Source organism: Notothenia rossii (genome assembly GCF_949606895.1).
Source record: "Notothenia rossii genome assembly, chromosome: 3".
In the NCBI taxonomy this organism is placed as follows: Eukaryota; Metazoa; Chordata; class Actinopteri; order Perciformes; family Nototheniidae; genus Notothenia; species Notothenia rossii.
Window position 1 is genome coordinate 34,832,059 of NC_136901.1, and position 19,132 is coordinate 34,851,190.

The following is a 19,132-nucleotide window of genomic DNA, read 5'->3' on the forward strand; positions in this document are numbered from 1 at the left end:
CACACATCTCAAATTGCATTTATTTAATTCGTTCCCATTATGTGTCAGCAGTCCAGCAATGTGATCCAAACATGGTGAATGCAATGCATGCACAATATTAACAACCTTTATTAACCAAGAACATATATTTTAATTATTTAAAAAATGAATAAATGTAATGGAGATGATCCAGATACAAACAAAATTATACGAAAACAATTTCAAAAACGTTACAAAAGTGCCCATAATAAATCATAATGCCATTTTAAGGCTTGTATTCCATGATGACAAAACCACTGATTAAAATTAAAATCTGACTCAGCTGGGGTGACGTCGTGAGCCAAGAGAAACAGATGTCTTAGATAAATGTCGTCACCTTCCGTGGCTGGTGCATATAGATTTATTTTTGGCTTTTCGGTCGATGTGGCCGTAGGCAAAAAACCACATGACCACTTTTCATCGTCTGTTTTTGCAGACAGCAGAAGACAAGTCCCGCCGTTTCATCCCGGGCTTCCAGTACTCCCTCAGAGTGGGGACATATGTGCCGTGTTTGGTCTTGTAGTAGCGCTTTGTGAACAGCTGAGGGAGACAGGCTCAGTTAGAAAACAGAGGAAGGAACCAACTTGATAGAAAGAGCAGCACTAAAGTGAGAGAAACATTTATTCCACCAGTATTTTCTTTTTCTTAAATAACTCACAGTCCCATCTCTTTTCGTTTACTGTCAGCGTCTTGTTTGGTTCACTTTGAAGGCTTAAAGTTAATGTCTTGAATGTGCGATCCGGTTTCGAAATTGCACATTTGAGTCATTACCAATGGATTTTTATTAACCTATAATTGTCCGAATGAATTTCAAAGCTAAATCTATTTTTTTTTAAAAGATTAAATTGGAAATATTGTAAGGATTCGTACTGCTCATTGAAACACTGTCTTTTAGTAGTTTAGGAAAACATACCCTGACTTTGAAATTTTTCGTTGCTTCGTCTTCAGAATCCGCGACATAGTCTTCAGTGTTTCCAGTACCTAAACAAAAAAAAGGAAACACAGTTAAACTCATGTTTTTTCCCCATTGTTGATCTTTCTGTTTTTTTTCCCTGCAGTTAGTTTTTATTCATTTTTAAATCACCTGAGTTACTGTGTTGTTGAGAAGGAGAGCCGATTACACCGGGCAATACAGGGTGATTCCTGTTGGGTAGAAACAATATCATTAAACCACTTGTTTTCAATTCAGTTTTAGTAGCGGCTAAAAGGTAAATGGAGAAAGACAGTCATATTTCACATAGCTGCTTTGCTTTTTAGAGTTGAAGTCTATTGGCAAGTAAATACATTTGAATGATACATCTTTAAAATAATATAGAGCAATAAATATATATCCATACATAATACAATGAGACAAATCGGATGAACTTGAAAAAATTGAACTAGTTTTTTATGGTATTTGTAAAACAATGTTCTAAAGAATATCTATAGAACGTTTAAAAAAAGAAAAGGCAGCAAGTCAAATTCATAGTTAAATTGGTTTATTGTGCACAAAAGCGTACAGAAATAATATGAAATAGTAAGTAGACAATATTACCATGTTTGTCGTTAACATGATATCAGTATTGATTGTTCTAAAATATCACGGAATCTCGAATTTTGTCCAATATAAAAGTCAATTTAAAACATCTGGTTCTGCCAGAGATCAATGATGTGTTTTTATGACAAACACTAGGGATGCTCCGATCGATCGGCCGATATTCACTCTTAATAGAGTGATCGGTGCTCTCTATAAATACCGATAAGGAGAGCCGATCACATGACGAAAAATACATGACACTTTTCTCAGTGCGCGGCAAAACAAGCGTGGCTTCACCGGTCTGGCAGTATTTTAAGTTCTCCGAAGAAAGACAATAAAATAGCGGTATGCAACGTGTGTGAAGCAGAAATCCTGCAGCTCCGCCCGCTGTGACGGACCGGTGAGCGGAGCAACACACACACCAAGAGTTAGACCTAACACACTTAGCTAGTTTATCTACCTCTGGAACAAGCTAAACTAGTTATAAATATATTTATTCTTCACTGTCGGGTCCCTCATTACTGGATCAGTGAGCTGCATGAGATACTGACAGGCTGTCAGGAGAGAGAGAGAGAGGAATTATCCAAAGTGAATGTAAACTTGAATAATGTAGTTCATTTGAATGTAACAATTATGTTGGCTGTTGTTTGTGGAAGCGCATCATGTATTGAAAAAGTTAGTCCGAACTTTTCGAAGCGTTAACTGAGTTTTAAACATCACTTAAAATGGAAGATCCCCATAGCCCCCACCCACCCTATGATCGGTATCGGCCGAGTCTGACTCCGGTGACCGGCTTCATCGGAGCGTCCCTAACAAACACATGCATGATGAAACGTTTTAAAAGGTACGATAAAACACATAGATAACATAGTAAATGCTAGTTGAACTAAATCCAGAACACATAATGGAATTGAACATTATTTCTAAAGTAGCCGCTGAACTTTCTACAATACAAACTTGACATAATACTAAATGGTTCTGAATGTGGACGTCTCTTACTCTTTATCGGCCAGGCCGGGACGCTCCGAGCCAGGCTTCTGAGTTTGGTTGAGTTTGCGTGTTGGAGTTTTAACCGGGGACGTCCTCCTCTGGTTCTGCTGCTTCACAGACGAGGATTTAGTCCTGTTGGCGCTCGCAGGAGTCACCGACAGCTTGTGTAAAATAACTTTGGGTTGGCTCCTCAGACAAGAGGCAAAAAGGGAGCAGAGGGAAAGGTCTTCAGGCAGCTTTTTGACGCCCAGCTGCACCATACAGGTCTTAAGAGCTGCTCTGTCATCTACTCTCTCACTTGTCCCGTTGCTTATCCTCTTTTTCCCAGATTTATTCATGCCTAATATTTCCTCCTCCTCATCATCATCATCCTCCTCCTCTTCATCGGAATCACTTTCCATCATGTCAGGTTGCTTGCGTTTCATTCCGTTGCTTTCCTTCCTCTCCTCTTCCACTTGTTCTTCACCTTCGATCGTTCTATCGTCCTTGAGTTTCGGTTTAATCGCAGTGAAGTTCTCTTTTGGGTTCCAGTGCTCGTTGGTTGCGTCCTTTGCTTGCTCTTCCCCTCTCTGTGTCCTGATCATAAATGGGACATCTTCATTAGATATGAGTCCGATAACAGGTTTAAATGTGAAATATTCTTTACAAAATGATATCAGTATTGATTTGTTTCTAAAATATCACGGAATCTCAAATTTTGTCCAATATAAAAGTCAATTTAAAACATCTGGTTCTGCCACAGAGATCAATGATGTGTTTTTATGACAAACACTAGAGATGCTCCGGTCGATCGGCCGATATTCACTCTTAATAGAGTCATCGATGCTCTCTATAAATGCCGACAAGGAGAGCCGATCACATGACGAAAAATACATGACACTTTTCTCAGTGTGCGGCAAAACAAGCTCGCCAAAATGGCTTCACCGGTGTGGCAGTATTTTAAGGTGTCCGAAGAAAGACAATAAAATAGCGGTATGCAACGTGTGTGAAGCAGAAATCCTGCAGCTCCGCCCGCTGTGACGGACCGGTGAGCGGAGCAAAACACACACCAACGGCCCGTCCACACAACGGCGTGCGTTGAAAGCTTCACCATTCACTTTGAATGGGGTGACGTCACTCTTCGCCGAACTGCATTGTGGGAAGTGGAGCTTTGCTGGCGTGGCTCGCTGCAAAAGTTGAGCAATGTTCAACTTTTGAAGACTCTGCAGCAGCGTCAGCCAAAACCAATCGTATGCCAGTACAAGCTCTAGCCAATCAAACCGCTGCTTGTGTGTCCGGGGAGAGAGACTCATGTGATTGGTTGATGGTTGAGTTTCAGACACGCCCGACGGCAAGCTTCAACGCACGCCGCCGTGTGGCCAGGCCGTAAGAGTTAGACCTAACACACTTAGCTATTTGATCTTCCTCTGGAACAAGCTAAACTAGTTATACATATATTTATTCTTCAGTCGGGTCACTCATTACTGGATCAGTGAGCTGCATAAGATACTGACAGGCTGTCAGGAGAGAGAGAGAGGAAAAGAGAGAGGGCGAGAGAGAGGGCGAGAGAGAGAGAGGGAGGGGGAGAGAGAGGGAGAAGGGGAGAGAGGAAAAGAGAGGGAGAGAGAGAGGGAGAGGGGGAGAGAGAGGGAGAGAGAGGAAAAGAGAGCGCTTCCGCTCATTTCTCACGTGTTATTATCCAAAGTGAATGTAAACTTGAATTATGTAGTTCATTTGAATGTAACAATTAGGTTGGCTGTTGTTTGTTGAACCACATCATGTATTGAAAAATTAGTCTGAACTTTTTGAAGCGTTAACTGAGTTTTAAACATCACTTGAAATGTTTATGTTTATTAAGGATCCCCAGTAGCTTTTGCTCTTGACAAAAGCTACTCTTCCTGGGGTCCGACACTCAAATGAAATGGATGATCCCCATAGCCCCCACCCACCCTATGATCGGTATCGGCCGATTCTGACTCCGGTGACCGGCCTCATCGGAGCGTCCCTAACAAACACATGCATGATGAAACGTTTTAAAAAGGTACGATAAAACACATAGATAACATAGTAAATGCTAGTTGAACTAAATCCAGAACACATAATGGAATTGAAAATTATTTCTAAAGTAGCCGCTGAACTTTCTACAATACATACTTGACATAATACTAAATGGTTCTGAATGTGGACGTCTCTTACTCTTTATCGGCCAGGCCGGGACGCTCCGAGCCAGGCTTCTGAGTTTGGTTGAGTTTGCGTGTTGGAGTTTTAACCGGGGACGTCCTCCTCTGGTTCTGCTGCTTCACAGACGAGGATTTAGTCCTGTTGGCGCTCGCAGGAGTCACCGACAGCTTGTGTAAAATAACTTTGGGTTGGCTCCTCAGACAAGAGGCAAAAAGGGAGCAGAGGGAAGGGTCTTCAGGCAGCTTTTTGACGCCCAGCTGCACCATACAGGTCTTAAGAGCTGCTCTGTCATCTACTCTCTCACTTTTCCCGTTGCTTATCCTCTTTTTCCCAGATTTATTCATGCCTAATATTTCCTCCTCCTCCTCCTCCTCCTCCTCCTCCTCCTCATCATCATCCTCCTCCTCTTCATCATCGGAATCACTTTCCATCATGTCAGGTTGCTTGCGTTTCATTCCGTTGCTTTCCTTCCTCTCCTCTTCCACTTGTTTTTCACCTTCGATCGTTCTATCGTCCTTGAGTTTCGGTTTAATCGCAGTGAAGTTCTCTTTTGGGTTCCAGTGCTCGTTGGTTGCGTCCTTTGCTTGCTCTTCCCCTCTCTGTGTCCTGATCATAAATGGGACATCTTCATTAGATATGAGTCCGATAACAGGTTTAATGAATGGGGTTTTGTCTCTTGTCTGTGTGTTGTAAGACTGGTAAAAAGAGTTAGTGGCTCCTGTTGGAGGATCTGAAGGGACTTTTCCAGAGGGGGGCAGAGAGAGGGAAGTCAGGATGGAGTCTCCCATGTTTGGAGGGAGGGATCCTGTGAAAAAGAAACATGGGGATTAATAAGGAAGTTCACCGTCCTATCTAGTAGGGCTGTATAGACAGCATAGACTGAAGCTCCGTGGTAAACTGTGGTAACATGAAGAGCCGTTTGGGAGCCAAAACAGCCGGCGCTTTAAGAGAGAAGAGCCAAATGATCCGGCTCACTAACGTAAAAAGACAGTATCTCTAAGGGACGGCTCAAGTAAAAATTCAAGCACCCCCCCCCCCCCCCCCGGGTGGACGCCCTAGCTTTAAGCTTCATTCTTGTGTGATTTCAACATTCCCAATAACTCCAGAGCATTGTCGACATTTGTAGAAAAAAGATGGATGTAATTATTTTCAAAATTCATGTTTTTATCTGAAGAAATACACCGCTTCAAGATTTGTGTGGTGAATTATGGAGGACGGAAAAGTCCATAAGTGTAAATACATTTGAAAAATGCATTAAAGGTGTGGTAGGTAAGTTTCAGAAACCGGCTCGAGATAAACTTTTTGTTATATTCCATGGAATGCTCTTAACATCCCGATAGCAATGAATATCTGAAGTGCTTTGACAAAACATCCATAAAAAAATGTCATCTGTGGAAGCCGTAATACTGTAAAAACTACAACCAATCCATTTAGCCGGCCCGGCTAAACGGATTGGATTGCCGCCCTGTCTGTCAGCCTTCCATCTCGTGCACACACAAATGTATATCGTGCCCTCATTGGGCGTGCCCTCATTGGGCGTGCATTGCAGCAGTACTTCAATGACTCGCCAGCAACAGGCGGCCACTTTCACCATGGCAGAGTTAGGTTCAACATCATCTACTGGTCGCAAAAGAAAACAATTTTACGGAGCAAATTAAGAACAAAAAGAAAGTGGAAACTAGGAGAAGTCAAACCAGAGTCAATATCGGAGTTGCTTTGGCTGTGTAGTATTGCTAACCTAGATGTGTTGAGCTTTGCCTGATATGTAATGTTACTGCAGCCTGCTCTCGCGGAGGAGGTGCTCTGTAAGGAAGTCTGAAGGAAGGGGCGGATTCTTTTTGGCTGTGTACTTTCAAATTTTAGTGCACTCGAGCCGGTTTCTGAAACTTACCTACCCCACCTTTAATTAATTAATTAATTAATTAATTAATTAATAGAGAAGTAAATAAATAAAGGAATAATAAAATAAATGCTAAAATATAATACAGAAATACATGCTGTTAAATAAAGGTGGGGTAGGTAAGTTTGAGAAACCGGCTCAAGATACACTTTTTGTTATATTCCATAGAATGCTCTCAACATCCCGATAGCAATGAATATCTGAAGTGCTTTGACAAAAAATCCATACAAAAATGTCATCTGTGGAAGCCGTAGCGCTGTAAAAAGCACGACCAATCATTTTAGCCGGCCCGGCTAAAATAACTGGATGGCCTACCTGCCTGTCAGCCTTCCATCTGTGCACAAACTTATCTCGTGCCCTCATTGGTCATCATAGCTGTGTACCAATTCAGAGACTGGGTCCTCCTGAGGACCCAGCCTCGCTTTCAGAAAGGACCCAGCTTGGGTCCTCCGCGGACTGCGAAATGAGACGGTCTACGGAGCATGTCCTTGTACGTCACCGGCAGTTACCCCTACATTTTACCACCCCCGTCACCTAGCAACCAGCTGCAGTCACAAGTGCCGGTAATCATTTCTGACACTAGGCAAAATATTTTCAAACTATTTTCAAACGGTTTTCAAAACGGTTCAATATGGAGTCAGATTTAGCTGTACTTATTTTGGTGTTATATAATATGTTTAAATTATTTTCCCGAGGTCGCAACAGGCCCCGTGAAGAGGGCTTCACTCTCCCCGCCCATCTGGATAAAATGCGCAGTCTGCCCCTTGCTCCCTATCAAAACAAAATTGTTGCAGTAAGATTTGTATAACAAAAGCAGTTAAATAAATAAATTTGCTTTATAATGAATCCCAACAATATGAAAACCAAACAGGGTTTAGAAATATTTTCACTTCATATTATTTTATGTATGTAATATAAAGAAGACATCTCCAATTGCCCGTATATTTAAATACACAAATTAAATAAGTTTACTTTTCTTTCATGTCGTTTACTATTTGGGTGAGTACATTTAAAAACAAATCCAGCTGAAACCGTTGTAGCCGTTGATGGGACGTCACAAGCCATATATTTTTTTTAAAACTCATTCGTCACCGTCACCCGTTACATCCTGGGATATGGTACACCGCGGAGTGTACATCAGATGTATCCTCTAAATCTGGGGAAAGAAGGCTGCATTTGCGGGCCGCATTGTCTTTTTTTAAAAATTGGGACAGCCTTCGTTTGGCGGAAGTGACGTATGCGGTCTCCGAATGCATCCTCAGGAGGATGCGGCCGCTGAATTGGGACACAGCTAGTGTGTTGGAGGAGGGGCTCTGTAGGGAAGTGGCAGATTTGTTCCAGCTGTGTATTTTCACATTTTAGCGCACTCGAGCTGGTTTCTCCTGAATTACCTACCCCACCCTAAATAACTAAATAAAATAATTAATTAATAGTGAAAACATTTTTTTTCTTTATTTGTTAGGGCAGAATTATGTCATCAATTATAATAACAAACAACATAAGCAGCTCGATTTCCAAAGCGAGATTATGGATTCCAATGTAAATGTGATACATTTTAAAATATGGCACTACCCCAAATCCTAGCTATACATGTTAGCTGGCCTGAGTGGTGATGAGGATGTACCTGCAGTCTCCAGGTGGCCCAGACAGGTCTGATGCTGGAGCAGTGTCTGCAGCAGCTGGGGTTGGCTGGCCGCCCGCGCACACGCCTCCAGGACGGAGGGGGTCTCACTGAGCCACGACACAGTCTGGAGACAAATGACATACATACAACTTGTATTCATGTACCTGTGTTATTCATGATTTATTATCTTTGCTTTTTAATGTTTCTAATGTGTTTTATGCTCCTAATGTCTTTCATTTTTGTAAAGCACTTTCAATTGCCTTGTGTTGAAAAGTGCTGTATAAATAAACTTGCCTTGCCTAACATATAAACCATTTCTTTGAATCAAAACATGTTAGCAGGCATTTATAAATGATCAATAGTAAAAAAAATTTTTAAAAAGACCCTCCGTCTTCGTACACTTTTTGTATCAACTGCAAAGCAAATGTGATTTTTTCAAATGTACAGATAAAGAGACATAAAATAGATTGAATGTGTGATGGAAAAAGGCAGGGTTTTCCCAGAAGCACCCACTACCTGAGCAAGGTTGGGAACTGGGAGGAACTGGTCCAGTCGGATCAGAAACTCCCACAGCAGCTTCTCCAGTTCCTGGTCAAAGTTAGGACCATAATCCACAGGAAACACCTCCTGATAGAAGACAGAATAAGATGTGTCGGCTGTAACTAGGGTTGGGAACCGAAACTCGGTTCCAGATGAGAACCGATAAGAAAATGCCGGGTACCGGGTACCCATACAAAATACACAATTTTGGTTTTGCTTAACGGTTCATAGACGCGGTAGACCCTGTATTCCACCGGGTCCGTCTGCGCCGCGGTGACCCGGTGGAATACAGGGTAAGGTCGGACTGGCCATCTGTGTGTTCTGGAGAATCACAGAACGGCCGGTCGTCAGCGGGCCGTTGAAAGCCGGCTCCGTACGCTGACGGCCGGCACCGCCCTTAATTTTTTCAAACGGCATCATGTAAGTTGCGCTGACAGGCGACAGAGGTCCACAGTTGCCCCGCAGCGAGGCTCCCCCCGCCCTCCCGTAGACAGTTCACGAGCTCAGTCACTTCATAACACCAAAGATAGATTGCAGTAAACGCTCTAAAGTGAAGTTCCACTACACTAAAAAAGAAAAAGACAAGGCACAGTATAATGCCTGTTAATAGCTTGCCACAGGCATAGTTCTGCAGTTAAAATAAAGCACAGCTATTATGCAATACATTTGTATTGCTTGTATATTTTTTATTTGTAAAAATGTCAGTTAACGCTTAAAAGAATTAAGATATTTTTGTTATCTAAACGTTTGACCTCTTTCTTTTACAATTTTGGAATCGAAACGGGGAATCGATAAGAACTGGAATTGATGCATTTCAAACGATACCCATCCCTAGCTGAGCCTGTGACACAATCCTACAGACATCAATGCAGATACAAAATGTGTGAAAGGACTCACCTTGAAGAAATGTGTCCTCCTCGTTGTGTCTGTTAGCAGCGAGTGAACCAATGATTGGAAACCTTCCACTGTATTCATGATTTTTAAATCCCTCTTCTAGGAGACAAAATAGAAACAAAATTAAACTTTTTCCATCCTTAAGTCTTAAAATAATATATTGACGCAACACTACAGTCCGAGATTGTGTAACATTTAATTCTGCAAATACCTCCAATATTAACTGTTGTAATTGTAATGCAGCATGAGGCCATGGAGCATAAAGATCATGCCATTTTTCTTCAGTATAAAACCTGCAAACCGTTTACAGTGACAAAAATGGGAAAGCAATTTGTTGCGCGAGTCTAGATATCAAATGTAATTTACTTTAGTAGTTGCAGAGGAGGTTAACACAGCAGCAGGAGCACGGATCCTTTCCAGATGTGACATTATCTCCTTTTTATCTGGCTGTGTAGAGCAGAGCTCCAAGATCAACTGAAAATAAATTGATAAACCGTACATTCAGACCAGCAAACGGATCATTAAAAATACTTGGCAATGATGTGTCAAAATGGAGAATATTATAGTCAGGTAGATAGGAAAGGCATCAGATTCTCACCCGTGCTCTCAGCCCCAGTGCCAGCTTGCCCTGGTGTCTCGCAGTGAGCAGCCCAGGGACAGTCTCACATAGTGAGGTCACAAATTCCTCCACAACCCCATAGTGCATCACATCCCTCTGCTCCATCACCTTCCACAGAGCTGCAGACACCAGGCGCACAGGCGGGGCCAGGAGCTGGAGTGCAGCTAAAGGGAGCGTGGCATCTGTGCAAGAGACAAAAGAAAAGAGACAACAATCATTGCAACTCATGTGAATAAATAGGCAGGGTTGAGAATGTGTATCTGTCTCTATAGATTGAAGATTCCGATGTTACAGTACTGGCAATAACCCAGGTGATGGTATTGCAGGGGTCCCACATCAGCTGTCAAATTGTCACCTTCCACTGCCACTACAATATTGACAGTTTCACATTTATTTGAATCCTTATTCCATTTATTAACACTTACCATTTTCCTTAGCTTTTTTTGCAGTCATACTGCTGAATTTGCAAGCTAGCTTAAGCTAATGAGGTGGACGTCTATTAACTAGCTTAGCAACTTTGACACATTACTCCCAAATTCCGCTTCTAATCTGCCGCTAAAATAACAGTTTACCCGAGGAACGTTAAACAGGAAATACTTCAAGAATGTTGTTTCCTAACTCCTGCAGTTATCTGTCGTAAACGTTACGCCTCGGTAGTCCTGTTGTTTTTGTTTACCCGCTCAAAGGCTCAAACAGCTAGCAACACTTCTCTAAAGTTCTTCTTCTCATCCTCCCGCCTTCGCCGCAACAATATATAGGGTTTCAAATGCTCACCAGGGTGCGCCGGATTAGCGGTGCTTAGTGCATTTGTAATTAAGGACATTGGTTCGAACAGGAAACTCCGTCCGCGCGCGAACTATAATATTTAAAACAAGCGCACACCCTGATTTGACAGGATATGACGTAGCAGTTTCGACAGCAGTTGCTACCAGCACCATATAGATAGAAGTCATGGAGCTGGTTGCTACCATCTGTTTATTAAATGTTTAATTATAGTTCAACATAGTTTAAAACTGTGCGGAGAAATAGTGTTAAGACTGTCAATTTATTTTAATGAGCCTATGAACACAGAATGATGGTACTATAAAAAACAAACAAAAAATTTATTATGAAGCAAAATAAAGGCCCAGGAAAAAGCAAGATAAATCCTTGAATAAGGGTAATATATATATATATATATATATATATATATATATATATATATATATATTAGGAATTAGCGTTGGAAAATAGATTGATTGGACATGTATATCAGCTAATATAAGCAGCTATACAATTTAAAACATGACTATCAGATGTTTAAAACTGTACAAACAGTATTGGCTTCAACTAAAATGATCCAGTATCAGTTATTATCTAAAGAGATAATACCTTTGCTAGTTGAAAACATTTATCTCACACACAAACACACAGAGGCAACATGAACTTTGCCTTTTACGTCCTGTATCTGAGTTATCACCATGTTTAGGACAAAGTCCAGCTGCTGGGGCAAACGCAAGCTGACATTATCACCATTTGCTACACCAAAACAGCTTACGAAATAATACGTCCAGGAGAAGAGACAACAAGAAACTGAGAAACATGGATACAACCTCTTCATTTATCAAGTGAGTGAAACATTACTTTTGGCCTGTTGATATTGTATTGATTGGTTCACGACCTCTTCGCTTGACTAAAAATCTAAATATCATTATGTTGCTGTTGGAATCATTATTGTAGGCTAGGCTTAAGTAGACTGACTGATTAGAGTAACAAAGTTGATGATTTGTCATTTGAAGATATGTTTTAATGTGAAATTTGACATTTAGCTTTATTATCATGAGAGTTGTCCTCTTTTTATAAAGATTTTGATACGTAAAAGTGTGAAAAACGCAAATGTAAATATTATAAAACTATTGATTGTTTAATGTCATTGTGGCTTTCTTCAACACTGGCATGACATAAAGTGTGAGACTCAAGTAGAACAGAGCTATCATTGATGTTGTTAGTAGAGATGCTTTTCCTTTAATGACAAGTCGAAATGTCTGTTGTGAAATCCAACAAAGTAAAACAGTTAATGACTGTTTCACCTGTTTTTTACTCAGATCTGTGACCAAGCGAGTGTGGTCCCCACCTCAGCGTCCCTTCAGAGTATGTTGTCACAACAGGGAGACCAGGAAGGGCATCACAGCCGGGACCCTGGAGGAACTCAAAGAGAGGGTGAGAGCCGCTGGAAAACATAAATAAAGGAAGGAAATAAAAGAAAAGACTCTGGGCTTACAGTAAATGGGATATTATAAATATAATATAACAAAAATTAGGAGAAAAACATTAAAAAGTCTGATAAAAGGCAGTGCTAAACATTGGTAGAAACAAAAAAGGATAACGTTGAGAAAATATATTTTAAAAAGAGATCAGTTCTCTTAGAATGAAGTTCAAACCTTTATAATTTGTCCGCTTAAAATGTCAGCAATCAACAATTGAATGGTTATCTCATCTAAAATCTTTGATGATGTCAAATATATGATCACATGCGAGTCAAGGCTGCACTAGAGTGGTGTGAAGATAAGATTTCTGACGTGTAGATAAGGGCCAGACTGCATTTTCTGATAACATTTAAGTATTAATTATATGTTTCGCTGCTGGCTAATTGAAAGTGGCTCCAATTAGAGTTGAAATGTAACAGGAAATGGTTTCCGTCTGACTACAAATAGCTTCATATATGACAATACATTATGTTCTGGAGTCCAGCTAATTAATGTAACAGTCAATACAAAAGGAAGTATGCAATATTTGTTCCTAGTGCACACTCATACAGCTTGAATCTGTGCTGCAGGTCTGCCAGGCCCTGCTGCTGTCCCTGTCCACAGTGTCTCTGTCTCTGGCATGTGAAGAGGACGGCACTGAGATCGACTCCGACGAGTTCCTAATGACCCTGCCCGACAACACCATGCTCATGGCCCTGGAGCCTGGAATGACATGGAGACCAGAACCAGTATGTTTAAGGAGATAACCCAAATGTTATTTATTATAAACCCTCATCTATACTTTTATGAGTCTTAATATATGTGCTCTGATCCCCCCCAGGGTGTAGTAGTGCCCAAATCTCAAGACCACAACAAGCCCCGTACTGGGAGAGACATAGCTCGTGTGACCTTTGACCTGTACAGGATAAGCCCAAAGGATGTCTTTGGCTCTCTGAATGTGAACGCCACTTTCCAAGGCCTGTATTCTGTGAGCGCTAACTTTGAGTGTCTGGGGCCCAAGAAAATCATCAGGTAACTAGCCATGCAGAATAAAACACCACAGTGACTGACTACAGCTCTGAAATGTAGAAGAATAGCAGTCTTAAGTAGCAAAAAAACTAAATAATTGTACTTCAATTCCCATCTCTATGCGTTCCATACTTATGTTATTTTTCTACCTCGCAATAATATATGGAAAATACTTTGACAATCTGCTCGAATGAGAAGTTAAAGAGCATTAAACCGAGTGCAATGTCAGTGAAACACAACCATACTGACAACTTTATCTTGTTTTTCAGAGAAGCCCTGCGTGTGGCCTCCACCCTCCTACACGCCGCTGGACGCCTGCTTATCACTACCGCCTCCATGATCCGTCGCATTATCGAAGGCGCAGAGCTCTGGCAGCCGCAGAGGACAGAGTACAAAGCCAGCTGGAACTGACCTGCTTAGACGTATCATAGAGCAACTTGGACTGGTCATATTGTTGACTAAATAGGGATCTTTAACACGTGAAGACCTGTAGTAACAACAGAGGAAGCTTTTTTGAATGTAGCTGGATAACATGAGAATAAGTGTAATCTGTTTTTCTATTGTTTGTGCAATATATTTCACATCATATTCTAGAATTGTCCTTTGTTTTTGGTAATTTGGTAACTATTTTTCTATTTGCTTTGAGATTACAGCCGCTGTTCACTGATCATTTTGTCAGTTTATGACTGTTTCGATGTAAATAAAGACAAGAAGAGTCATGTTCAAACAACATAAACTGTTTTACTTGAACGACAATAAAAACGTCTGCACAGTACAAAAGGAAATCGTTGATGTGAAAATGGCATCTACGTTGCAAATGAGAAAAGACTGTACATACATCATAACCGCAAACAGGTCAAGTAATAACAATAACAGAATAACAGAGATACGTTCCATGTGAAAGAGGAGGCAAATGCATGTGAACAAATGTCTTTCAAAAACACAAAATCAAAGTGAACAAACTTCTTCTGATGCCTCCTTTAAAAACGTGAACAGAGGATTCAATGACTTCCCATTGAGGGGTTATTCGGTGCACAGGATTTGACCTCCTTCTTCCAAAGTGCTCTCAGGCTCTGCCGGTACCTGACGTTGGCGACGGCCTGGCCGTATTGCTCGCTATTCATCCAGTGCGGCCTGAATCTCTTGATATAATAGTGCATGTCTCCGTACCACTTAATCAACCTGTGGCGCGGCATTCCAACCACCTCAGCCAGCCTGCTGTACGCCTCAACGTCTGGATACTGGCATTCTGTGAAAGCCTCCCTCATCCTCCACACCTGAAACTGCCTCTTTGCTTTGGGTACCACACGGGTGGGAAGCGCCCTTTTTTGTATAGTTGCCTCCATTGGTGGTTGTTGACTCTGTTTGCATCTGCGTTTCTGATTTCTCCTCAGTGACTTTTCTCAGGGGTCTTTCCATTATTAGAGGTAGAAGGAGGAGTGTCGTCATTTTTTCCCAGCACTTCTGTCTGGTTGTCAGTGAGAGGAGGCATGCTGGGGGCCTGAGTTTGAACCAAAGGGATGAGCAGGGGCATTGCATCCTGTGTCTCATTGGGTACCCCACTTTCAGGGACAGACGCTTTTACTTTTGGCTTCCTATTCCTTTCGGTAAAAAGCGTTATCTCCGACTGAGTGGACTTCTGACACTCACTTCCTTTGTTTGCTTCTTTTGCCCTCTCCACAATATTCTCCTCCGCTTGCTTTGTTTTTTTAATTCCCACCTCGTCTGTCACCGTCGTCCTTTTCCGCTTCCTCTGAGTATTCCTTTTCTTTTCTTCTACTTTTCCATCCTTGTCTTTCTTCATTAGCTGCTCCTGTCTCATTCTTCGCTCCAATAGTTCATCAGCCTCCACATTTCCCCCACTTCTCCTTCCCTCACTTGCACCCTGTTCCTCCCTAACCTCTCCTGCCTTCTTCCCATCAGGTGTTTTACATTTATTTTTCTTGTCTCCATCCTCTTTCTGTTCCCCCTTCCTGGTTTGCAGCTCTGCCTCCCCCCAACTCAACTTGAACTGCCTCCGAACCTTCCTGATGTCATTGAATTCCCAGCTGATGCCATAGCGGAGCCTCTGTATCATGAACCACACCTTCACCTGGTCTGGGTGCAAGGAGCAGCGCTGTGCCAGTGTAGCACCATCCAGCTGTAGGTTGAACTCATTTGAGTGCACCCATATAAGCTTCTGCTCGTCAGAGACCACGGGGAGACACAACACATGGCTCTGGTTGGCCATCATGTCAACGTTTGGTTCTGATAAATTCTCCTCAGGAACGCTGGTTGTCTTTTGTATGAGCACGGAACCTCCAGACATTTTCTGCCTCATCTTTCACATCTGTGGGGATGCAGGACTGTAGAGTAGATAAACAAAAAAGGTTGATAAAAAGAAAATTGAATTTATTTATACAGTACATTTCCTGAAGACACTTTTATCTTTTTGCTAGTTATGAAAAGGAAGATTTTTTTGGCCTAAAATCTGAAACCAAAAACACAATAGTGGAGAAAATAAAGTGAAATATTCCCTCAGTGAAAGTAAAAAGGGACTTAAAACGTTAGTGATAGAAATACAGTGCAAGTAAGATAATGTTACCTTATAGTTTACTTAATGGATATGTTATTGAACTATGGCGGAAGGTGGAAGAAGTACACAGATCTTATACTTAAGTAAAAGTTATAATACCACAGTCTAAAAAAAAAATACTTTGTTACAAATAAAAGTCCTGCATTCAAAAAGTTACTCAAGTCAAAGTAAAAACAAATAGCAGCAAAATATACTTAAGTACCAAATCTAAAAGTACTCATTATCCAAAGTGGCCTTTTTTCGGGAAATAGATATTATATCACTGCTATAGTAATGCATTATGTGGCAATCATGTGCAGCTGTTAAAGGATCACGTAACATTAATAACTTATTATACTGCCAGTTATTTCCATCCCTGATAGAACATCATAGTGTATTATTTGATTTAATGTTCGTAAAAATAACATAAAAATGCAAAAGCAAATAGTAACTAATGTTGTCAAAATGTAGTGAGTACAATATTTGCTGCCAAAATGTAGAAGTAAAAACTAGCATAACATGAAAATATTTAAGTACAAGTACCTCTAAATATACTGAAGTAAAATTAAGTAGGCCTACTTTAGTAAATGTACTCAAGTAATATATTTCAGTAAATGTTCTGCATTACCACCTCATTGGCCAGATAACACCAACATGAATAATGTTAATAGGGGTGTATATTTAAACTTATTTGTGGTAACAATTCATATGAACTAGTTAGCTAACTTTAGCTAGCAAGCTACGTTTGCTCTTGAAGTAATTTCTTCCGATTCAAGTTAGATTAACTGTATCCACGGTAACATGTACAGTAATGTTATAGCCGTTAACTTTGACCATTTGTTGAGCAGTAACGATCGCAATAATTTGAATAAATATCAGTTGAACATTGACTAGCTTAGCTTTTGGTTTAGCTGTTGACGTTGTTTTGTTTACATCCCTACGTTTGTGATACAGTTAACATAGGTACTTTTTATTTTCCTATAAGTAATCAATATGCTTGGCAGCTTCAAGAATACACCGATATTAGATCACTTATCTCAATTAATGACTGGTTTTGAGTCCTTACCTTTCAGCGTACTTACTTAATTGGAGAGATAGCCTGTTAAGTATGACAGGTTTTCTGGATTGGTCAATTAAAACCGCCCCATCCAGTTAAACTTAAAGTTAATCGAGTATTTTCAAGTTATGCTTGTTTAATACTTACATTTATTTTACATATTTAGTAAAGTTACTTTGCAGATTTAGGTTATGAATACACATTATAAATCAACAAATATTATATTATACAGTATTATTACAGGTTAAGCTATCCAGTAGTCATTCAAATAAACCCCATCGTTACCACGTGCAACATTGAAGTGACAAACAGATAAATCCAACAATAACTTTTCTAAAAACATTTAAACATATCTGGTGCCTAAAATGGTTATTTTGCAAAACTAGTACTTTTGGTAGTTTAAGTATTGCTAATTATACTTGAGTAATTCATCTGAGTACAACTTCCACCTCTGATTATATATATATATATTAACTAACTATAACTATATATATTAACAAAACTATACCCTAGGTTTCCAGTTCATAAGGTACAACTGTATAGTGCAATATGACAGCCCTGAAATAAATCCTATAAAGTTTGTTTGATTTTTTGTTCAAAAATGTTCAGAAGATGACTTTAAATCCAACTGTATGGCTTTTTTGAGATTATAGTCATATTAGCTCTACCATGACTAATATGGTATATTGATAAGGTAAGGAAATGTAAGCCTTTTTATGGTTAAAAGGGCATAGACACTATCTTACGGCTATAAAAGAGTCATTTATGTGCACACCAACGTCAACTTTCTATTCCAGTGAAAGAGGCTCAAGCTGTCACACCAGACTCTGCGATACCGGCAAGCAAATATTTTGTTTACAAGGGCAACCTGTTTTTGTTAATCCACATTAAACAACGAAGGCATTCTGAAAACATGTCTGACAATCTACTAAAGAATCAAAAAGTTATCCTCTGCGACATGTGCACAGAGGACAGGAAACCGGCACGGAAGAGCTGCATGAAATGTGAGATCTCCATGTGTGTCCAGCATCTCCAGACCCACCTGACCTCTCCTGTGTTACTGCAAACACATCCTCTGACTGAACCACTGGCCTTGGGGTTTGCAGGCTTAAGCACTACTAAATCCCCCCAACATGTCAAGCTCTTGGAGTACTACTGCTTGGATGAATTTACCTGTGTGTTTGTTTCCTGCGCCATTGAAGACCAGCACCGTCTTCACAACATGAAGACCTTCTCCACGGCCCACAAAGAGCTCATGGAGAAGCTCAACGCAGATCAGCAGGCTTCACTGGTGAAAACTAATGAGGATTATGTGAATCTGGGAAAGTGGGAGAAGAGTGAAAGAGAGAAGCTTGGTCGCTCCTGTCTGCGTCTCGTTGAAGCTGTGACCAGCCTGCGTGATATCGCTCTGACCAGCGTCCAGAGTTCAGTCTCTGCCCGTATGGTGGCCATCAAAACCAGCAAAAGCAGAATGCAAGCAGCACAGAAGGAGAAGGACACCTTCAGATTCCTGCAGATGTATTCTCAGGTGCATCAGGATTTGGAGAAGGCCAAGGCTGTGGACCTGAGAAAAGGGTTGGAGCCTGGCAGTGACCGAGACTGTTACGGTTGAGTGAAGCAGGCAGGGCCCAAATGCAGAATAAACTGAAAAAATACCTTTATTTCAAGGTCTAGAGGCACAAACAGAACACTAACCCGAGAACACAGTCAAAGACAAACAATGAACCAACAATGACAGACAGAAAAATCAGAACTTAAATACACAGAAGACTAATCACACAAACAAGACACAGGTGAGGAGGGAGGAGAAAACACAGGGGCACCAGGTGAACACAATCGGGTAATTAGGTAGGAGGGAAAACAGACAGACAGCAACAAGCAAGACAGGAGGTGAAGACTTTTCAAAATAAAACATGAAACCAAAGACAGAAAAAGACAAGACAAAACACAGACAGATCGTGACATTACCCCCCCATCAAGGGACGGATCCCAGACGTCCCAAAACA

The 19,132-nt window shown here is 40.9% G+C and overlaps 3 protein-coding genes across 4 annotated transcripts; 1 reads left to right on the top strand and 2 right to left on the bottom strand.

The window, feature by feature from the left end:
• Positions 1-90: 90 nt before the first annotated feature.
• On the bottom strand, positions 91-11,020 carry tinf2 (TERF1 (TRF1)-interacting nuclear factor 2). Its single transcript, XM_079669185.1, has 11 exons — positions 10,687-11,020; positions 10,241-10,443; positions 10,009-10,116; positions 9,646-9,741; positions 8,725-8,835; positions 8,209-8,332; positions 4,700-5,489; positions 2,534-3,100; positions 1,103-1,161; positions 932-999; positions 91-558 (listed from the first exon to the last, which is right to left on the bottom strand). Exons 1-11 carry the CDS (start codon positions 10,712-10,714, stop codon positions 436-438), a joined length of 2,277 nt encoding a protein of 758 aa, XP_079525311.1. The 5' UTR covers positions 10,715-11,020; the 3' UTR covers positions 91-435.
• Positions 11,021-11,709: 689 nt separating this feature from the next.
• cideb (cell death inducing DFFA like effector b) lies at positions 11,710-14,251 on the top strand. Its single transcript, XM_079669207.1, has 5 exons — positions 11,710-11,868; positions 12,346-12,460; positions 13,077-13,235; positions 13,328-13,518; positions 13,785-14,251. The coding sequence occupies exons 1-5, from the start codon at positions 11,843-11,845 to the stop codon at positions 13,924-13,926; spliced, it is 633 nt and encodes a 210-aa protein (XP_079525333.1). The 5' UTR covers positions 11,710-11,842; the 3' UTR covers positions 13,927-14,251.
• LOC307031794 (uncharacterized protein) lies at positions 14,237-18,439 on the bottom strand. 2 transcript variants are annotated; one of them, XM_079669201.1, is made up of 2 exons: positions 18,300-18,439; positions 14,237-15,860 (listed from the first exon to the last, which is right to left on the bottom strand). In XM_079669201.1, exon 2 carries the CDS (start codon positions 15,833-15,835, stop codon positions 14,906-14,908), a length of 930 nt encoding a protein of 309 aa, XP_079525327.1. In that variant the 5' UTR covers positions 15,836-15,860; positions 18,300-18,439; the 3' UTR covers positions 14,237-14,905. The 2 variants fall into 2 exon arrangements, with proteins under 2 accessions (XP_079525327.1, XP_079525328.1); XM_079669202.1 differs by lacking the exon at positions 18,300-18,439 and adding an exon at positions 17,136-18,276.
• Positions 18,440-19,132: the final 693 nt, after the last annotated feature.

Bases quoted from the DNA above. Each gene is read 5' to 3' on its own strand.
- cideb (XM_079669207.1), top strand. From the start codon at position 11,843: ATGGATACAACCTCTTCATTTATCAA. The intron at 12,461-13,076 runs GTGAGAGCCGCT...TCTGTGCTGCAG, and splicing joins TGGAGGAACTCAAAGAGAGG to GTCTGCCAGGCCCTGCTGCT. The intron at 13,519-13,784 runs GTAACTAGCCAT...CTTGTTTTTCAG, and splicing joins GGGCCCAAGAAAATCATCAG to AGAAGCCCTGCGTGTGGCCT.
- LOC307031794 (XM_079669201.1), bottom strand. From the start codon at position 15,835: ATGAGGCAGAAAATGTCTGGAGGTTCCGTGCTCATACAAAAGACAACC.
- tinf2 (XM_079669185.1), bottom strand. From the start codon at position 10,714: ATGACTGCAAAAAAAGCTAAGGAAAATG. The intron at 9,742-10,008 runs GTAAATTACATT...TTTGTCTCCTAG, and splicing joins CCTCCTCTGCAACTACTAAA to AAGAGGGATTTAAAAATCAT. The intron at 559-931 runs GTATGTTTTCCT...TGTCTCCCTCAG, and splicing joins CGAAAAATTTCAAAGTCAGG to CTGTTCACAAAGCGCTACTA.